We start from the raw sequence: 22871 nt of genomic DNA, 5'->3' as shown, positions 1-22871 counted from the left end.
TTTTTGGCAATAACGATGATCACAAAAACCAAGTTATTTTATATCAAAAGTTTGAATCATAATAAATGGTATTTCTTGGATATGTCAACAAATCAATTTATCAATTATAATATAATTGCCCCTTTTATGGGAGTATTAAGGAAGTGTGCGAGTTAGGCTAAGTTGATGCTAAACCAAATGGGACTTTTCTTGGGATTTTTTGCACTGCACACATTTAGCCATTTTTTGAACACGTATCGACACATCACTACATTTTCGACACGTATCGACACATCACTACATTTTCGGCACAACTTAAAATTTTCTCATTTAGAACGCAACTTAGCCTAACTCGCACACGTCTTAAAACTGGTTTTAAGGTTCTTAAAATCAGTTTTAGGGTAATGTAAACACCCTAAATTGAGTTTTACCAAATTAATAAACAGACCTAGCTTACTAAAAGTATAAATATATCATGGTAGACGACTTTGAAATCAAGAAAACTCTTCAACTTTTATTTCTAAAAAATTGACAGAAAATATTATTAAATTATGCATTTATTTTACTACGCAATTGAATTTTTATACTCACAGTTTTTTATGTAAATAATAGCAAATATAACTTGCTACGTAATAATATAAAGCTTGTCGTTTCTAAAAGAACACAGAGGATATCTCTAATATGAATAACTATCATTAGACATATGGTAAACTTTAACTTGAAGAAGGTATAAATATAATAGGTCTGCTCCACGAACTACGAGTAGTAACTTTAAGTAACACTATGTAAACACAAGTGCGTTCTACCAGCAAATTTTTGAGTAAATGAGAGCATCTGAGAGAGCGTAACATCCCTGTTGAAATTTAAAAATGCTACACAGACTTTACTCGTATTTTATTTTAAGTAAAATTTGTGTGGATGTGTGAATCAGCTGTTTCGGTTTGAATTTAAATTTTTGTATTATTTATTTGGGTAGCACACCAGTGCTGTTTTATGGAACAGCTTTTACACAAAGCTGTTCCATTAAAATCTGTGTAAAGAGAGTAATTTAACACTTTATTTGTGTTACGCTCTCAGTTTGTACTTTACTTGTGTTTTTCAACGTGTAGTTCGTGGAACAGACCTTATATAACTTCCTTAGTTATTTCCTCTTTCTTAAATTTATTTTAAAATCTATGTTTATGCATATATGATATTAATGCTCTATCAGATAGAAACCGAAAGAAAGAGATGGTTCAGTAAATTTATGAATTTGTGAAAAATTGATAAAACCCCCTCTGAGAAATATTGAATTGTTTTAATAAAAACTTTTGAATGAAGAAATTATTTACATATTTTTATTTAGTTATTTTTATTCTAATTGCTGTGATTCCTTTTGAATCACATAAAATATTTACTCTTAATGTTTACATTTCAATGCATGACGAAAAGCTTATCTCTAACAGGGGGAATACCGTCACTGATAAAGAACACAGATGACACAGTTGCAATGTTTAAAGGTATATAAGCTCTTTCTAGATTCAAAAGAGTATAGTCAAGTTTTAGCAGCAACTTATCAAAATGAAGTTCTTACAATCGTTCGTATTTATTTCATTGGCAATTATGGCGGTTCTACAGTTTGCAGCAGCAGATCCTGCACCACAGCCACAAGTCTTCAAGCCACAACGTCCATACACTTTACCACCACAAAGACCAAAGCCACCAGTATTTGGACCCAGTCGGTTTTAGAAACTCGTTTTTTTTTAATTAAAAATAAACATATACACATATTGAACTTACTATGTATATATGTTTTGTGATATGTTTACATAAAAAACTATAATTGTAAAAAATATTTTAATAAAATAAAAAAAATCATTTATTTAAAAAATAAAATTTTATATTTTTATTAATATTTTATAAGATAAACATTTTTCATTTATTAGTCTTTTTGCAACTTGTCAGACACAGCTGCGGTGTCCGAGTGGTTAAGGAGATGGACTTGAAATCCATTGGGCTCTGCCCGCACAGGTTCGAATCCTGTCCGCAGCGGACATTTTTTTGTTTAAATAATTTTTTTTTTATTATATAAATTTTTTAATTTTGCATAATATATATAATTTATACGTTATTTATATAATTTATGCATAATTTATTTTAATTTGTTCATTTTAGCTATACTCGAAAGATGTAGTATTTGTTATTGTATTTTATTTGTCGAAACTATATAACTTTTTTTTTTATTTGTTTAAATATTTTTATTGTTTAAATTTATAAAAAAAACACAATTCGCTGCGAACAGGATTCGAACCTGTGCGGGCTTAGCCCAATGGATTTCAAGTCCATCTCCTTAACCACTCGGACATCGCAGCTCATATAAGTTGCCGATTAATTTATTTTCAATTAAAATCGATCATTTTAAAGTACTATATACTTTCTGAGTTGAACAAATTTGCTGATGTAGTTTTTCACATAATTTTTAAAGCTTTTAAAGCATATATTGAGTTTGGCTTTTAAAGTTTGCTCCATGTAGATTTGGAGAGACAAGATAACTGTGCATATTTTGGAATTTTTATTTTAATTGTAAATAAAATTAAAATATATCAGTAAAAACTGTATGTACAATAAATGTAATGCGTATAAAATTATATATATGTATAATGTATATATAACATATATAGATATATATGAAATTATATATGTATATATATGTAAAAGCTGCATGGATATATGTATCGTGCTATGGACATATGTTAGACACTAGAAGTAAGTTTTGTCTTAATGTTCATAAAATACATTATATTATAGAAACTAATAATAATTTATCTACAATTTTGTTAGTTTCTCAACTTTTAAAATGTGTAATTGAAAATCTCATTCAAATTTATCTTTTTATATTCCATTATATGACTACTAATATCACTTTCAAAATAAAAACAATTATATTATAAAGAGATTATAAATAAAATGCTTTAACAAAAACAAACAATAAAAATTTTTTACTATTTCTTTTTAATAAAGAAATATTTTTATTTAGATATTATTATTTAAAACACAATTTCAAAAATGTCGCCTTGGTCTTGTAAATGAAGGTTTTGATGGTCTCGGTGAAATCGGTCTAGGTTGTGGTCTGCCATTTCCATGTTTACTTCCCGTGTTAAACTTAGGTTCTGGTGCGGCTATTACCATATGTGAAATAATAGCAAAAAGCACCAGTGCTATAATAAAAATAGACTTGAATAGATGCATTGCGATACATTCGCTTTTACTTATAGATGTTGACTGATCAAGCTAAAGATCGCTAATTATTTTTATACAAAATTCACATTAAAAATGACCAAATATCATCGAGAACATCATATATTTTAATAAAAAAAATTCATATTAATAATATTAAATATAATTGAATAGGTCTGTTTTATTTCTTATCAGTATTGTGCTTCCCCTTCGTAAAAAGCAAACAAATATATATGTAATTCAGCTGGGAATAACTTTCGAAAAATTTCATTGGGTTTCTTTTAATTTATTTGTGGATTTTTGTTTAAGTTTACTTAAGGCTTTGAAAATATTAAATGCTTTGGAATGATATATTTTTTTACCTTCACTCAAGCCTTAAGCATTATGTGTAAAATATAATATATACATACATCTATAGAAATTCTATACAATATATTTTATTCATATTGCATTAATGTGTTTTGAAATGATATATATATTTTGAAGTATAATTTTAAACGTCTGCTAATTTCAATAGTAGTTAGAAGTTAATATAAATTTTTCTATTATAAAACTCTTCATAAGTATACTAAAAAACAGAACAATTATTAAATAGTAACTCTAAATAATTGTCAATAAAATTTATGTTTTTAATAAACTTTTAAATGGTTTATGGTTTACTTAATATACATTTATTTCGTTTTCCTTTTTTTTTATAATTATATCCATATTAATATTGATATTTAAAATTAATTTTTTATAACTACAATTTTTAAGTGATTTATTAAACATTTATTTTCATTAGAAAATAGAATAGAAAGTACTAATATAATTTTGAATATAATAATATTCATCACATTTATAATTATTAAAAGCACTACTCTAAAATAATTAAATTCTTCATTTTATTTCAATTGTAAAATATTATTAATAAAAATATCATTTTCACAAAAGTATACTTTTCTTTCAAAATCTTATAATGCTACAAACAATAAAGTTTTAAGTTTTAAAGTTTAGCACGGGATTTCAGGCCTATTGATTCAAGTACGCCACATGCTTCTAAATGTTTGAATAAATATTCCAGATACTCTTCACGATGTTTAATTAAATGAGCTGCATGCTGTGAGCGTTCCCAACGCTTAAATGTCACTTTTATATCTGCACGTTCCCAATTTTCTCGTACTGCACTATTAGATGACGGTGGACCGATTGGATCATTATCAGATACAAAGAACAAGGCAGGTTTTTTCAAAATAGTTGAGTGAAACATTTGACTGGATCGCATATAATGTATTGTTGCTTGGTTGTGGAATGTTTTCATATGATAACTGAAAAAGACATTTTAAAAACAATGTTTAATATAAATATATATAGGTATATAAATAATTCTTCAGACTTATTTACTTACAGCGTGTAATTTCGTAAAGCGCTCTGCATACGTGGATTTTTGGGGAATATTGATTTTGGTAGGCCAACAGGAATTTCGGTAATATCAGCAGCACTATCCCAGATTTGGCAAACGATGCGATTTAATACTTGAGAGTATCTAAAAGGAATAAGTAATTTTAATATATTTTTTAATTCTATTTGTTAGGAATATATTAGAAATTTATGGCTTATGGCCAAAAAAAGTACAGTAAAATAGTAAAAAAAAACTGTTAATTTTTTTGAGAAGTTTTTGTTAACACATTCTTAAGCATATATATATATATTTTTTTTTTTTTTTATTACCATTAATCTTTACTAAGTTAGGTACATAAAACATATGATATCACTGTTCATTTTGGGAACATTTTGAAGCTCGTAAAAAGCAGAAAATGGTTTTTAAATTAGCGTTGGGCACTTATCTGAGTGAGTTAAGGACATGATTGACTTAAAAGTAAGCCATGCTTCTAAGTAGAGCCGAACAGCTAAAAATAAAGTGTTCCATTGTTACTTCTTCCTTCCACATCTCCATAACTTTCACAATATTCACTGGAAGAAACTCACAGCTTAAGAATCTAACTACTAAATCACAAGCCACTGCTTCAGATGTATTGTCTTGGTAGGCTGAGTTGTTATAGCCCGTTGAAATCTGTTTGTAAAATCCCTTTGGGGATGGCAAACAGTACCCAGTCGTCGAGATTGAGGAGCAGCTTCGAGACATTCTTGGAACCTTGTAGACTGAGTAAATCTGTTAATCTACTGGATACTATCAAGTGTTGGCTAAATTAGACTAAAGATTATACAAATATTTTCATTTGCCCAAGATCTGTTGTTCTCTTAAACAAAACTATTCCTCAATAATATTTTACCAGCGGCGATACGATTTTCAACATCGTTTTTGTCCGCAATCAAGGAAACATTAGTATCCAGTTTAGCAAAGTTATTGACCTACAGTTTTCTTCAGTGTTGTTGCGAAACGGAACCTTTATTATACGAACCCTGAAAACGGGTACCTAACATGCAAACTGGCAACCGTACGAATCTTTCGTCTTAGTACCATTGGGTTCACTAAATTGATGATTATACGAATATATATAGTTATCGTGGTTTTAGTTATCACTTATTTACTAAACTAAACTAAATATATTAATCTTTACTGAACTTATTGTAAGATAAAATAATGTTAACTAATGAACAAATTCTAAATTAAAGAAAAAACAACTAAATATTTGTTTTAATGTTGCAGAACATAACTCAAATCAGAAGTACTTATTAATGTCCCATACCTTTACTTTTAAGAAGCTGAGGACCAAGGGCAACAAAGATCAGGTCAATACAATAAAAGGATTTTCAAAAACTAGATAATTTTATTATAATATAGACAATTGAAGTTTCCGATGATAATAGACACACCTTTGTTTTTTTATAAACAATAATTCACTAAATGGATAAATTCTGGTCTAGAGTACTACTCTTATAACACTTATTACTCTCTTAAATAAATCTTATAACTCAATTAAAGAGACATATATATTGAGCTTTTCTCACCTTTCCATATCACGTGACATTTGTAACATGATCTCACCAAATTGATAGGCACCAACAGAAAATCCATGTAACACAATGGGAGAATAAGTTTTATTATTTTCCAAAAATTTTAAAGTTTCAGCAGCAACAATCTAAAGTATGTAAAAGAATATTATTAATAATTAAGTGTTGTGTATTGAGAAATAAATGACTAACCTGTGTGCCTTTTACTGGCCATAATAATTGCCAAGGTGTGATATGTACGACCATGACATCAAATCCCATATCCGTATATATTTGAGCATATTTTTTTAAATGTTTTTGTTTAGCCATAAGCCATGCCATCATCAATACCAATGGATTTCCAGTTGGTTTTTTGAATCTTAAAAAAAAAGGAAATGTATGAAAATAAATCAAACAAAAAATATATATTATATATCTAAAAATTTTGTTATTAATTTATAGCCAAAAACTGTACATATTATATTACTCTTATTTTAAAATAAAATAAAAATTATTGAAAGAATGTACGGAATTGATTATTGAAAATAACATAAGAAAGAAAGATAGTTCCATTAAAAAAACAAAAGGATTCAAAGCAATTTCAGTAGTTTTAATTATAGTTAATAATTGAAGTTGGATTATATTTGCTTTCATTCTCATAATATAACATAGAATCTCGAAATAAGTGTTCAGCAAGTGGACATCATCCGGACATCAATTAAGCCACAAGAGTTCTTGCTGTGTGAGGGAAGCGATTTTATCACAAGAGATGTCAGACGGAGGTCTGCTAAGATTTTTGTTAGGTTGCAAGTGTGATCTCGTCGTTATTCGGGTTGACTTTTATTATTACCGTTACGATAAATATTGATGTATTAGAGAGATGAATATATGAAACGGAAACAGAAAATTAGAGAACTTAAAATATTCAAATTGATATCAGAAGAATTGGATTGCTTTATTAATATAAGAATATAGTAAAGAAGTTGTGCTCACCGCACGATTAAACGGCAATATCTCGCTGTAGTAGTAGACGTCTCTGACTTTAATACAATTATATGAAATATAGTACCCAGCGACTGGAGTCTGTAATGGTGCTATATTCCATTTAGTTAGACTATATAGAAAGTCGCTAACTATTTGACACTATTGGAAACTCTTCATCATAACATTTAATTAATAAGTTTACGATATCTTACTAAGATAAGTTTGTCATATATTCGAAATTTTTCTTATTTTCACTGAAGCGTACCTCGGTTTTATGGTTTGGAAATGAATAAATGTTATTTATTTACCTAATTTTTATTTAGTTTACTTAAACAAAAAAATATATGGATACATTAATTGATTTCAATTAAATTTTTTTACTTACTCTAGTGTATTTTGATCCACTTCACTCTTGAATTGTCCATTTGTATAGAGCGTCATATTTTTTGTGATTTCTTTGGTAGAAACATAACGTCGATTCTTCAGCGGTGCCATGGCGTTCTAATAATTGTCAAATTAAATTATTTTAATTATTTTGTTAGATTTCAGTTATAATATAATAATATATACAAATTAGACTGAGGTTAGATTGAGGGTAAGGTAAAAAAGTATATCAAAATAATTTAGGTTTTGTGGTTGATTGGAAATAATTAGCATGCACAGCAGACCATGTTAAGTTAATGACATCAGATTTTAAAGGTAAACTAAAACCCAAAAACTACCGCACGCAATTTTGTATACCAAATGTTAAATAAATAATAAAAAAAACAACTATTTTTTTATATTTTCGAAGAATTTAAAAACATCATTAAGAATCCATTGTTTTGTAGCTTAGTAATCTCTAATTTTAAATATATTATTATTCTTATAACTTGAAATAATATATTAAATATAAAATAATATATTAAATATAAAATAATATAGTAAATATAAAATAATATATTAAATATATAACAATATATTAATTTATATATATTATTCTCAATAAGCCTATTTTAAAATATATACAATTTAAAGATTTTAATAATTTTTATGCGTACAGTAAAAGAACATTTTTTTAATAATTCTAATAACTCAACTCTTTATACAAATAGCTGCCTGTCCCATATAGGTCACTAAAACTTTAAGAAGTATTGACCTATTGTGATATTTTTTCGACCCAAGTACCTCTATCGTTTTACTTTTTATGCTATGTACTTTAGACTTCACCTTTTGTGACATAGTTTTTTCATTGAAGAACGTTTGGAGCAGCAGTGCATAGTTTAAAACAGTTTTTTAAGATTTACTAAAGATATACTCGTATTATTCGTAGTTCTTTTAAAAAAATACGATAATAATTAATTAAAATGATATATCGTTTTAGAACAATTTCCCTCTCAAAAAAATACACAATAGTACACTAACGTTCTGTATAATATAATCTGGGTAAATATGATAATAATTTTTAGTTATATAAAAAAAAATGAATAGAGAACTCTGTATAAAATAAAATATCTCGTAAGACATATATCCTTTTTCTATTAAAATCATACAATCAAAATATTAATTAACAAGTGACATTCTTCAATCATAAGATTATCTATAAAACCACTTATACATTTTATCTACCGACTTTAAAGTTTTTACTACCATTACTATCGTAAGCAATTGCAATCGCTTAATAAATTTTCCATTATACATATATATTAATACATATACATACAATAAATTAATTTTTTAAGTTATATATTTCTTATAGACAGATATTGTACTATTGCATTAAAGTCCATGAATCTAATTAATACTGCAGTTTACCTTAATTAATAAATATGGAGAAAAAATTGAAACTGGTCACCACTTAAGAAAAAAACTTTAAATACTGAATACAATTTTGCAAATTTACTAGATCGGAGAACAGCTAAACCTAGAAACAGGTGTTTTGTTATGGGTTCAAAGGCTTACAATGATAAGAGTTAGCTGAGCGTATAATGATAGCGATAAAATGAGATAAGCTAGACGAAAACTTGAAGACATTTGTTTCGATAACAAATTGTGTAGACTAAATTATTTGTAAGTTACTGATAGGTCATCGTAATCCAAATTTATACCATTATTAATAAGTTTTAACGAGTGTGACGTCTGATAACTTAGTATTCGATTTCAAGGTTTCCATTTATCAGAAATATTTTGTTTTATTGGAACACAATTAATGCAATGAGAGTTAGCTTGCAAGTTATTCAAACAGATGGTATTCTAAAGAATTTTAAATAACTTACTATTCTATTATATATTGTTCTTAGAAATTAATTTGTTTTGAATTAATAATATCCATTAAAACTGTAATTTTAAAGAGAAAATTTAAGAATATATGGAAGTGAAATATTAATGAATTTTTTAGATTTACATTTGTAGAACGACGTATGTTTTATACATCAAATAGTTACATCTCAGTAATTTTTTTATCCTATAAAAGTTTTATATTCTTTGTTATAATAATTATCACAAAAAATAATTAATAATAATTATTATATATATTATGATATATATTAAATATAAAGGGATCTTGATCAGGGACCGAAAATTATAATTATTTTAAAAATTAAAAAAAAAAAATTTGTTTACATATATATTTAAGCATATAGTTATCATTCTAACAACTTTTATCCTTAATATTATGCAAGCTTTATATATATATAAGCGTTTTAAAATACAACTGCAACAGAAATTATTAAACTGCTTTATATATTTTTCAAAAATAATTATTCTTATGCGACTTTTCTTTCCCAAGCACAAATAACTTTTATTTTTAAAAACACTACTATTATTTATTATTATTATTTTGTGATTTTATACAAAATGTATGAAAGAGTTGCTTCGTACTCAGAGACCTATGAGTACGATTCTATAACACTTTCTTTTCGTATGTGGATTGAATTTTTTACAATCAGTTGTGGATTCATAAATGTTTTAATTAATCGAACATATGTTAGGTATGTTATCGCTCTTACAGTTATGGTAAGGTATCCTTCTTCAGCAGAACAAAATTGAGGTTGCTGGTGGGATATTTAACTGGTCAACATGGACTGCGCTATCATCTGAACAAAATAGGTCTGTCCAAAGAGATATATTGTTAACACTGCTTAGAAGCAGAGGAGACTTCCAATCACATTTTCTGTGACTGTCCAGCTTTGATCTGGGGCAGGAGGAGGTCACTGGGTCGAGAACTACTCTCCCCTTCTGACATTAGGAGATCCTTAAGGGCTGACATTCTGGCTTTCATTTGGAAGACAGAATAACAATATTGTTCTTCTTTACTGTAATTCATCATATCAGTGGAATAAAGTTTTGGTATTAATGACTTTGAATAATAAGTTTGGTAACCAAATGACATAATAACAAATCATAATAAAATAATGTATTCTATTGTTCTTCTTTAATGAAATTCATTATATTAACGGAATATAATTTTGATATTATTGATTTCGAATAAGTTAGCAGAATAACGTAATAACAGTAGAATGTATAGTATGTATCGTTTTATTTAACAAGTTAACAGTGTTCGAGTAACATAGTTAAAGTGCAAAACGACATCAACAAAATTCAGTTCGAGTACATCCATTTAGTTATTGGCAGTTTACAGTAATACTATGTTACCTGTGACTATCAAGCTTATTTCTTGCTATTCACTTCTTCCAGAAAACAGAAAACGACATAATTTCTGGAGCGACAAAATAAGTTAAGAAACCTAGCATCACAACACACAATTTTTACATATTTCTTCAAATTTTCAATATGGGCTACGCTTTATTAAACCATAAACGGAAGTACCTTCTATAGTTTAAATTATTAGATATTGAATAGAAAGATAGTTGCAATAATATAAAAAATAATATAAAGAAGTTTACAAGTTCGAATGTCGGATAATGAATAAAATGCAAAATATTCAAGAAGTAAGTTCTGTATTTTAGGTTAAATTGGGTTAACGTTGAGAAATATTTTTGTTGTTAGTTAATTTTAGTCTTTAAAAACATCTACACCATTATATCTTAACCTTTTTTGTGTTACATATCCCATTTAAGACTGTAAATAATATTAATTAAATATACACAAGGAGTGTTCGAGATCAATCGACTATTAATCTCTTTTCGAAAAACAAACTTTATCTTTTATCTTTCCGATAAATAATCTTATTATTTTGCTATTGCACTACTATGAGTTCATAAATGGTCAGACTTCCTGACCGTTGCTATTTCAAAGTTTACACTGTCAATGTTCTTGCAATTTCAAATTGCCCCTTTGTGGGATGTATTCCCCACGTTGAGGAACACTGATCTTCAGATCTTTTTAGAACAGTTCTCTTAATATCATAATAAAGTAGTAAAAGCAGAATGCTTAAAATAAATTTGTTCTTGGTTACATTCTTAAAAAAGAACTATTATAAACTTACTCTTCAGTATGCGAAAAATAATCCCTTAGCACCTTAACTAATACTTTTAAGATAGTTAACTTTGTTTTTATGTCTGATTACTGACCACGAATAAGTTTAAAAATAATTGTATTTTTAAAATTAGGTGTATTTAACATTTTTTTTAAAAAACAGTCACAGCTTATTAGGAATGAACCAGAATGCTAGATTCTAACATTTGAAAATTATATGCTATATTACTTACACGATAACAATTTTTAATCAATTTAATTAAATAATATAAAATCGTTGTTAAAATTGCAATATAAATTAAAGTTTCCATTTTTAATTAATTTTTTTATTACAAAAGATTTTTTTATTTTCTTTTTTATGCACAATCCAATTGCAAATCTAAACTTATTTAAATGACTAGAATTTTAGATAAAATGTATAAGAACTTGAAGCGATAATAAACTAAAGTTCGAATCAGATTACTGCCTTACTCTGAATAAGCAAAGGGAAACCGGGTACGGTTCGTAATGCACTCAGAATCACTACTGAGTTTGATGACATAGCTTATAATAGTTCTATTGAAAACAGGGTACGACTTATCTTCAGTACAATACAACAAAAATTTTCGAATAGCATAACTATGCTACATAGGTTATTTAAGGAAGTAAAATATAGTTTTTGAAACTTATACTGAATAATTATGGAACACACACATAAATATAAATATACTTTAAGAGTCTCAACACCCTGCAAAAAACTTTTTTAATATAATAAAAAAGCAGAAAGCTTTAGTAAATTGGTTACAATTTAAAATCTTCCGCACATATCACCTCATCTATGGTATAACATCTAAGTAGTTGCGATTTAAAAAAAAAAATGTGGCTTTTCAATACACATTTCAATAGACTGTAAATTAAGTAGAAACAAGGTTGGTCTTTGGGATCAAAAAAATGTTTTACTAAGTTCAAGTGCTCGATGTAAGATATGAAATTTCCACAGTAAAGCCGCGATCACCGCTTACAGATCAAGTGGGTATGACTATTTTTATCCAACATATTATATATACATATGCATATATACATGTCAATCCCAAAATATTAAATTACAAACTTTCGTGTACGTCAATTTTAAATTATATATCATTTTAATTAAGTATGCATTTGTAAGCGTGTCTGTATAATTCAAAAACGAAAGCTTTTTTCATAAAACGTGATCTTTATAGTTAACACAAATAAAAAAATAATCAAACTTTCAGTCTAATATTAGTACTCATCAGAACGAAGATACAAACTAGTTAGATACGTTTCACAAATTGAAATAAATGTTCCATGTAAAATCAAATAAATTAATAGATAATAAATAAATAATAAAATTTAAGGAATAATAATATAATCACAGAAACGTGCTAGCATTAATAAAAGTATATAATTATTGTTGTGATGTTGTGAATCTCAAAACAAAACGATCCAAATATGACTTATAAAATAAAATATTTTATTGCTTGAAAGAAATTGAAGTATTGGAAAATGACTAACTAATATTATTTTTCTCCCAAAAATTATACCAATCCAAAGAGTTTTTATATCTACAGTGTATGTCAATGTTCTGTAATTTAAACGTAACAAACTGTCAAAAACAATGGCATAATGTATAGTGTAGAGTTTGTAGGAGTGTTTATGCAGGGTTTTAATATATAATACATCCTCATAATGCATCATAATATTTAGGAAACGTGTTCAAGAAACGTAAAAAAAAGTATGGGAGGGAGTATCTATTTTTAAAATAAAACGACATATATCAATTTAAACACAGTCTACCTTAAAAAAAAGAGCCTGTAGTATAAAATGAATCAAATTTGAAAAAATATAATTAAAAACAATATAACATTATAAGTAAGTATGAACTAAAGATTTGTATAATTGATCCCTTGCATTTCGGTTGAGATCGCTCTAGTACGGCGGCGATTTAACAAGTTAGGAGGTTTGATATTAAATAGCACTTTCAGCTTCGCCAAAGGTTCTAGGTGGTTTTACACCCTGAGTTATTTCTATATACGATAAAACAATGGGCCTAACTGGATCCTCCAGGGATTGCCGGTATAACTTAGCCTAACCTAACAAAATCTGTGATTGTGGTAAAGGGATTTAAGATCTTTAAATGTACTTCATTTAATATTATTTTCTATATATATAGAAATCAATAGCTTTAAATTTTAATGCTTAGTACGATATACATTCTAATAGTACGGTTCCACTGGCTTCTTTAGACCAGTAACTTACTTGAAATTCAAGCAATCTCAAGTAAGTTAACTGGTCTAACGAAACCAGTGGAAACATACTATAAGCTTCGGTTTTGGAGTTTCATGCATCTTTACCTAAATGACACTTATAACTCTCATTCTCTACTTTCTAGTTCTACTGTTCGGAAAGAAATTGAAAAATATTATCAGTGAAAAAATAACAACAAACCTATTAATTAAATGAACGCTTATAAAAAGGTATTCCAAAAAAATATAATTTCTATACTACACTGCATTTATAAAAGAGAAAAATTACTAATATTTAAGGCATGTAATGAAGCATTTAATTTTATAAAAAATATTTAAACGAACAAAAAGTAATATGTATTTTTATATAATAATTATAATCAAATTAAATTATGGCACTAAGTCATTCTAAACGTTGTTTGTTATTACTGTTGTGAACTATAGTAATATAAAATGCTATATTTAAAAATGAATTGTAAAACATGCTATTAACATAATAAATAAAATACAATAAAAAACTAGCTTTTTTTAGTAACATTTAATATAAACATTTAAAAATAAAAAAATAAAAAACAAGGAAGTTTTAATACAATTACTGTAAAAAATACATCGACCGATTTTAAACAAGTACTTTAATTCTAATTGTTTCAAGAAAAAAATCTTATATTTTTAATAATAAATAATGTATATTTAATTATTTATTTTACAATTTGTCTATGTTGTGAATAAAGAGCAATACCCTAACTAAAGGTTCTGTTTACTTGGGTCTTGAAAACAAAAACTTATTAGACACATAGCGTAACATTTGAAATTAACAATTTATTTATGTAGATTAATTCTACTACATAAATTACATAGAAAGTAATTTTTTCCAATGTCACAATGTTGAACTTAGATTGAGACATGTTTTCATGATATATTCAATATATCATCGTGACCATTGACCACTTATCTCTATAGAAACTAGCTGCCCTTATAACTAGTATTTTTTTTAGCAGTGTTGATATACATAAAATAATACCAATCTACTTTTTTTTATACATTTTGAATAATAGAGTAGTATCTGATTAATGCTTTGAATCAAGAATTTGTATTTTTTTATCTACATATGTAATAAAAATTTCCAAAAAAACTTAAGAAAAATAAATAACTTTCCAATTTCGACTATCCAGTATTTTATATTAAAAAAAAACTCCTGAAATATATTAATTATATATATAAATATATAGATAACATTCATTTCATTTCAATTATATAAGAATGAGATTTTATATTAAAGACTATATAATAGAATGTTAACTCTATTATCAACAAATATCTGTAAACTACAATATATATAAGTATTAGCTTTATCAGGATTTTTATATTGCTGTAGACGTCATTGTCAGCTCTATAATGTCTTCTATTTCCTTGGTATTAAGTCTTTGCTGCCACTTCAATACCTCAAACTTTTATATCTCCCAAAAATCACGTCCAACCATTTGATATAGTCAGAATTCTACATAACATCAAGAAATAGATAGAACTGTATGTTAATATTAATTTAATCACTGTTTTTATAGTGCACCAGGTTTTATTGTCAAGTCTATAAAATATATTATGCTATTTTTCTTCGTCTAGTGCCTTTTGCTTCTACACATCAAACTTCTCTATCTCAAAAGAACGCTCACTTTTTAACATTTTGTCAGAATTCAAAACATTTTCTTATTGTTTGACTCCATTCTTATAATATTCTGAGACTATTGTAAACTCTGCTCTTTAATTAACTTGCTAATATTCTATCCACTGTATGTCAAAGCGTTTTATTGTTCTTTATTTTAAAATATTTTAAAATACCATTCATAATAAAATTTAGAACACAAATTACTGAATAAAGTTTATTTTGTTTATATCTCTACTAATTCGGAAGATCAACTGAATCCTGCACTTCTGCTGAACGGAGTCCACATTTTAGGCATATATAGGGCATAAACGAATACATGGCTATATACTGAACTATGTTGGATTAAAACAGTTTTTGCTACCTTCGTTTTACTTGCTAAAAAAATATAGATCAGATATAGTCAATTACAAGACTGTTATGAATGCAAAATATCCAAGTGGATACTGCAAGAGTATATATAACTGAAAGTCATTATTGATGTAGACATCACAAATGATTCAGATTCATGTTTACATAAGAAATTTTTTTTCATACATATGTTACGAGTATTATATCATATGACCTCATAAAATCTCAAAATACGGATGCATTAACGAAAGAAGTACATAGGTGAATATCGCATATCAGATGAAAAAATAAAACTCCGTAATATAGGTTCAATACATTACAATTTATAGATGTAGTTGAACTTGAAGAAATTCTCTAAATCTATGAAGGAGGCACAAGAGAACTCTAGGTCACAGTGCAAATCCCCTTCTAATAATAATAATAATAATAATATTATTTCATAAAGTTTTGATGCTAAAAAATTAAAAGAAATGCACTTTTAGTGCAATTTTCATTTTCGATTGCTAAATCTATTTAATGCTCGAGATTAATGTATAACACTCTAGATATTTTGCTAGAGTACGAAGATTATCCTGAAATTAACAGCTGTTTTATATGATTTGACAGATAAAGTGTATTTGATTCGATATATGGATTTATGAAAATATAAATGTTTACTAACACGACTAAAAAAATTCTCTGAAAATGTTCGATTGGATTTGTCAGATCCAGAGTAAATTTAGATTGAATCTAGATTTATCAATCGAAAACGCTATGAAAAACTTGTAATATTAAATTTGATTTAGCGATGTGTGAAAGGTACTTGAGATGCGAGAAAGCCAAAACTAATTTTTTTTATTATCTCACCTTGAAAACAAATATTTTTATATACTTTAATAGTGAATTCAAATTATTTGCAGAATGTAAAATTTTAATTATTTCCTATATCAAATAAAAAAAAAATGTATATATAATTGTAGAGAAGAAATTGACTTCAAACGTATTTACTCTTATTAAAATGTATAACTAAGTATAAAAAGAAGACGTTTTGTAAAATTATATTCATTGCATATATTTGTTTTAATTTATATAAAATTAATTGAAGAAACTTAGGACAAAAGAAAGACTTGGAAAATAACAATAATTTAAGAGTATCTATTTTATGGATAGAATTTTGTAGTAAAAGAAATTATTCTAGTAATTGTGGAATTAGAGAATCTTTAATCCACACTCATTATGTATAGCATGGGATTTAATTTTACCACTTTTATTTAAATATAAACATTTGCTTTTTTTTAGTCTCTTCATTGATTGCTTAATTAAACATTAAATAACCGAATACATATAAGCATTATAAACACTATCGGTACTCAAATGCCTTACGAAGAAATACAATTATAATATATAAATATTTATTCAAATCAAATTTCATTTTCAGCAATTAAATATTTATCAATATTAAAAAATTATATTTATGTATCTGAATTCTCACAATAAAAATGCATTCATTTAGGTACCTAAAGTACAAAGTCCAAAGTATTCAAATGAGAGTAGAGTTCAATTAAATTTAAAAGGAAAAGAAAAAAACAGACATTTGATGCTACGAGTATTGCCACTGGCAAAGTGAAGATAGGCGTATATATATATATCAAAACATATATATTCTACATGTCATATATATATAAAATTATATACATATATATATTATAAATTTTGCGTGGTATGTGTATATTTCCATATCATAGGCACAACACGCAAAAAGAATTGAAAATAAACTTCATTATCAGGTTTATTTCATTTATCAATGTAACCGGCATTTCAAGATATTTATAAGTTTGGAAAATCTCTTTGGTAAAGATAGTGATTATACTTTTAATAAAGATTGTATGATTAGAGAGAGAGAGAGAGAGAGAAAATATAAATTTTTTCTTAAGAACCAGGAAAGACTGCCAACAGAATTCTCACAGCCAAAAAATCTAATTTGTTATATCAAATCATTATTAAAGACGGCGAACAACATTACAACATAACAATGTCGCAAATTTCGACATTTATTACTGAGCAACACTGTTTTGACCAATGTGACCAGACACAATAAGCACGTCATTGTGACCAAATACAAATTAAAATTTTTCAAACAACAACAAATTCACATTTGATATGATGATGACTGCTTCCAAAAACTGCAGGGTCTACTACTCGAAGCCACTCATCGCGCTCTTGTGTAGTTTACAACAGCAGTGACATGACTGCATATATAACATGGACCTTCGGATTATTTCATTTGAACGATGAATAATGAAAATGTAGTTTTGATCTAAATCAGTAACTTCTTGATGTGCACTCACACAATCTTTTTCTAATTTAGTTTTTTTGATATACCTGTAAAGACCCTAGTTTCTTTGGATTGGAAAAATTTTATTTCTTGTAATATTTTAACAATTCAATTACATATGTTTATTTTTCAATAATATACATATATATACACACTACATATTCATTTGTTTATAATTAAGCGTTCTACAATTATAATTTTTTTTCTTAAGCAGTTCTAAGGAACAACGTCAATGTTTTGGATTTAAAAAATCGATACAACATGTGTTGGGTGGGCTTATGAGATAGGGTGGTCATTGTGGTGTGATTTGTAAGGTATATAAAACAAATTAAGTGCAGGAAATTTAAAAGAAAATATATATATTATAGTATATATACACATATTGCAATATATTAAATATTATAATATTAAAATATATTGTTTATTATAATATAATATATATTATAATATTACAATACATTGTTTATTATAATATTATATATATTATAATATTACAATATATTGTTTATTATAATTTAATATATATTATAATATGACAATACATTGTTTATTATAATATAATATATATTATAATATTACAATATAATGTTTATTATAATATATTGTTTTATTATAATATATTATTATATATTGTTTATTATAATATATTATTATATATTGTTTATTATAATATATTATATATTGTTTATTATAATATATTATTATATATATGTATGTACAGTATATATATTATAAATATATATATAAAATCTATATATTATAGGTAGTCCATAACAAAGAAACTGTTAGTAAATTGAAATAAAAGATTGTTAATATCGAAAACTACTTTACGGAACGTACAGTAAGAATTGCATAAATCGAATGGAATTATAAATAAATTAAAAGTACTTAATATTATTTTTAGTAAAGTATATAAATTGATCTTATCTCTTACATGATGCACTAATCTTGAAGACTCAGATTGTAACGGTATCTGCAAGCTGGAAAAATTTCTCAGCTGTGGCTGTTGTTGGTGATTCACTTTTAGATTCAAATTACAAGAATTATAATTAAAGGCAATATTCCGTACTAAAGGTGCTTGTCGGCCACTTGCCGCTACCGATAAAATGAAAATATAAATTTTTATAGCTTTACAAAGGGTATTTGTGTATACCTAAAAAGTTCGCTTCAATTACTTTGATTATTAAAAATAAATTTTTTATTAGAAAAGTTTATATAAAAAACGATTGATAAGTCATATCGTTGTTTAATTTTGCTGCAATCGCCAAAAATATAATCGATTTACGTTCTGAATGCAGACAAAGCTAGCGAACTTTTTAGAACCATTACATTTATGGGTTATTATTTAAGGGACTTGTTTTATTACCGCTCATAGACAAACCAATCGCTGCTGCTCCCACTGTCGTTGCAGTGCGTCCACCAGATGGCAAATTGATTTTTGGAGAGTAAAATTTCGGATGTGTTGATAGAGCAATTATTGGACTTTTCAAACGCATATAATTTACATTAATTACATTTGCTATACGATATATAGAAGCCATTGCAGAGACTAAAATCAGTAAAAATATATTAGATACGACGGAAATATATGCACAATTTAAAAATTTATAATATATATCACACACAGGCAAAATTATTACAAATTATTTTAATAACTATATGCACAAATATCTATGCAGTTTGTTGGTTAGATATGAGAGGAGAGCGCACTGAGGTGACAAAAATGCATAACAAGGAAATACATCGCAAATAGAATTTTAAAATCTCTTAAGCACCATTCTAAACGTGCATCGTGCACTTTGGACTTTAGCAATAAGAAAGCCCAAAAAAATATTATTTTTCTACATGAATTATGGTCAATAATATATAAATCCTATTTGGTTTTAATAAAAAACATATATTCTCTGTATAGCCTGCGCTTGTTTGCACTCACATTATTATGTTTTTGTGCAGTAAAATTTTATTTATTTGATTTTTAAAACTTTATGAACTGTGAAGCCGCGTAATAATTTACGTTTTGAATTAACAATAACAATATATTTAGAAATTATCTTTCTTTTCAAAACTTTCTGTAATATTAACACAAACACCACACGACAAATCAACCAACTCAGCTGAGCCCCTGAAACGAACTGACGAAAACAAACGACCAAAACGATAAACCAAGTGCTACCATATTTTTGATACTAGTATGGAAACATACATTCGCTTATGTCATAAAAGCGAATATCGTACGAAGAAAAAGCAAAAACTATTCTGAATGATTAATTTCACTTACGTGATATTAATATTTACAGCATGCTGTTCAAGATATTATTTTATCATCACAGTAGATATATATCCCTAAGTTGCTCCAGAGTGCGTATTTACATTACACAGAAAAAATTATTTAATTAATAAATTTTTAAATGTTTAACCATTAATTTAAAGTTTTATAAAAAAACAATATGGTGTAAGACAAAAGTTGACTTTTGTCAATTAGGCAGTTTTGTTTATTATAAACACTATTGAGGAAGATTTACCACACAACAATCTTTCATATAAATGAACTCATTATCAATAAATTAGCTAATTTAGCATAATGTTTACGTAGTAATATATCAGATCGGTTGAGCGGGTTAGAAATCGATTTGGTATAAACAAAAAACAACGAGTTGTGTATGCATATGTATATCTTATTAATATATTAAAAAATTTGTAATAAATCATTGTATTATTGATTTATTTAAATACAACTTTAATATTAAACAATGTTTATGTATAATGTTAAGGTATGGGAAACAAGTTTATATAAACAAATCCATATGAATAACGTATATAAATACGTAGATATATGCACGTGTATATCAAAGCAATAATAGACCAAAATATTCTATCAATTTTCTTTCTATAAAGGGCCGCACAGACGACAGAGTTGTTAATTTGACAAGTCTGGTTTGGAGTTGCTCACCTTATAAACCAACCATACATAACAACACGTTCCAACAGTTATTGTGAACTAATGCACTCTAAACAGCTGATTTAAAAAACATTATGAAACTTTTGTTTTTATAATTTGCCAAATACATTTTTATATATTTTAACTTGATAATTTAATATGTTGCGGCAATTACGTACATTAAGTAAACGATTACCACAGAGGTAAAGAACATTTTTGATAAAATGATATGTGAAATCATTCTATTCTATTATGTTTTTAGTTACTGTGCAACATTTCGTGGTTATTCAGTAAAATCGGCAAATATTTCAACAAGAACAGAGGCTAAAGAAAATCTGGATGCTCCAGTACAGTTTTTCGGAAGTCAAGCGGCAAGTTGGAGTGCAAGAGCAACACGCAGTGGAGGTGCAGATGATCCAAATGCGTTGCCCTATCAACCATATGTTATTTCTATAAGTTTGGGAATTTTTATTTTATATTTTTTGGTCTTTCGAGAGGAAAACGACATTGATATTAAATTAGGTGGTAATCTATATGATCATGTACGTGGCTTAGAAGAAAATCAATTATATCTTGCTTACAAATATAACATAGAAAATGGATTGGATACAAAAGATATAGAAAGGCGGCTTAAAGAATTGGGCATTGACATTAAACAGGTTATAGAAGAAAATAATTAATTTTTTATTTATAAAAGTCATATGTACAATTAATATGCTTTATTTATTTAAATTCGTTTAAGATCAAATTATATGAAAAAATAATAGAATTGCATAGTTTTTCTTTATCATGGAACAATATTAAATTTTATTTAGTTTATTTTTACATAAATACTTACAATCTTTAAATAAATTAAATGTTCAGTTAAAAATCTCTTAAGAAGTTGAGCCACGAATAAATAATAGTCACTTAAACTAAAATCAGAAATTTCTGTTCCAGTAGCCTCTTCCTAATCTAGAGCAAGTCCGTGCCGTGCAGTCACATGAAAAGTGGCATAGTAGCTGTCAACATTCATTTCGTTTAAATTACCATGAATGCCACCTCAATCTCAGATGTCCACCTCATTGAGATACCTTCCAGCAGACAAAGTTAAACTTCCGTGTTTGATGGAATGCCATAGCAACGTTTTGCAACCGCTGACATTAAAATCAAAATCCTTTGTAGCACGCTTCCATATTAAATGTGTTTTAATATATTGAAGTTATTTGAATAACATATTTTCTTGGCCCATTTTGTTTATTTTTTGAGTAGGCTTTTTTGTACAGCTGAAAGCATCCGTTTTATTTCTACAAATCTCTATCATTTTCATAACGCGAACACCTTCAATATATTCTTATAATAATGATACAATTTTATAGTTTCAGTATCGCTTTATTTTTAGCAGTTCAATCGATTCATTTGAAAGAACTTAGTAATGTTTTTTGAGTCCACCTCGAAAGAATTCGCAATCAACAAGTTATGATTGGAGACACCAATAGATCATACCTTGTGACCAAAAATGAACGAGAATTTTAATTTTCACGCTGGCAAGAGTATTACACACATTCTGTCTAACGCATATCGTACAATTAGTTTTTGTTTGGCGTCAATAGAAAGAGGTCGAAAAATTTTCGTGTGGCGATTTTTAGCTGAATTTCATTCAAAAAAAGCGTCGTTGTGATGTGACCAAAGAAATGATTTTCAACGCAGATAGTGACCCCACATTCATCGAACGCATCATAACTGGTGATGAAACATGGGTCTATGAGTTTGACATGCCCAACAAACAACAATCGACCGAATGGTGCTTCGAAGGTGAGCCGAAACCGAAAAGAGAACATCAAAGTCGGTCCA

General features: G+C 26.9%; 2 protein-coding genes and 2 non-coding genes across 6 annotated transcripts; 2 read left to right on the top strand and 2 right to left on the bottom strand.

Moving 5' to 3' along the window:
• The first annotated feature begins 1928 nt into the window (after positions 1–1928).
• On the top strand, positions 1929–2010 carry Trnas-uga. Its single transcript has one exon. It is a non-coding gene; the product is annotated as a tRNA-Ser (tRNA).
• Positions 2011–2248: 238 nt separating this feature from the next.
• On the bottom strand, positions 2249–2330 carry Trnas-uga. Its single transcript has one exon. It is a non-coding gene; the product is annotated as a tRNA-Ser (tRNA).
• Positions 2331–4051: 1721 nt separating this feature from the next.
• Positions 4052–20241, bottom strand: LOC119679819. 3 transcript variants are annotated; one of them, XM_038092380.1, is made up of 8 exons: positions 20034–20241; positions 19467–19649; positions 19035–19195; positions 7499–7614; positions 6343–6508; positions 6148–6278; positions 4583–4720; positions 4052–4502 (listed from the first exon to the last, which is right to left on the bottom strand). In XM_038092380.1, the coding sequence occupies exons 2-8, from the start codon at positions 19639–19641 to the stop codon at positions 4181–4183; spliced, it is 1209 nt and encodes a 402-aa protein (XP_037948308.1). In that variant the 5' UTR covers positions 19642–19649; positions 20034–20241; the 3' UTR covers positions 4052–4180. The 3 variants fall into 3 exon arrangements, with proteins under 3 accessions (XP_037948308.1, XP_037948309.1, XP_037948310.1); XM_038092381.1 differs by lacking the exons at positions 19035–19195; positions 19467–19649; XM_038092382.1 differs by lacking the exons at positions 19035–19195; positions 19467–19649; positions 20034–20241 and adding an exon at positions 8908–8927.
• Positions 20242–21109: 868 nt separating this feature from the next.
• On the top strand, positions 21110–21774 carry LOC119679906. Its single transcript, XM_038092496.1, has 2 exons — positions 21110–21241; positions 21301–21774. The coding sequence occupies exons 1-2, from the start codon at positions 21198–21200 to the stop codon at positions 21716–21718; spliced, it is 462 nt and encodes a 153-aa protein (XP_037948424.1). The 5' UTR covers positions 21110–21197; the 3' UTR covers positions 21719–21774.
• The last annotated feature ends 1097 nt before the right edge of the window (positions 21775–22871 follow it).

The sequence above is a fragment of the Teleopsis dalmanni genome, chromosome 2, assembly GCF_002237135.1.
Source record: "Teleopsis dalmanni isolate 2A chromosome 2, ASM223713v2, whole genome shotgun sequence".
In the NCBI taxonomy this organism is placed as follows: domain Eukaryota; kingdom Metazoa; phylum Arthropoda; class Insecta; order Diptera; family Diopsidae; genus Teleopsis; species Teleopsis dalmanni.
This window is presented reverse-complemented; position numbering and strand designations above follow the sequence as displayed.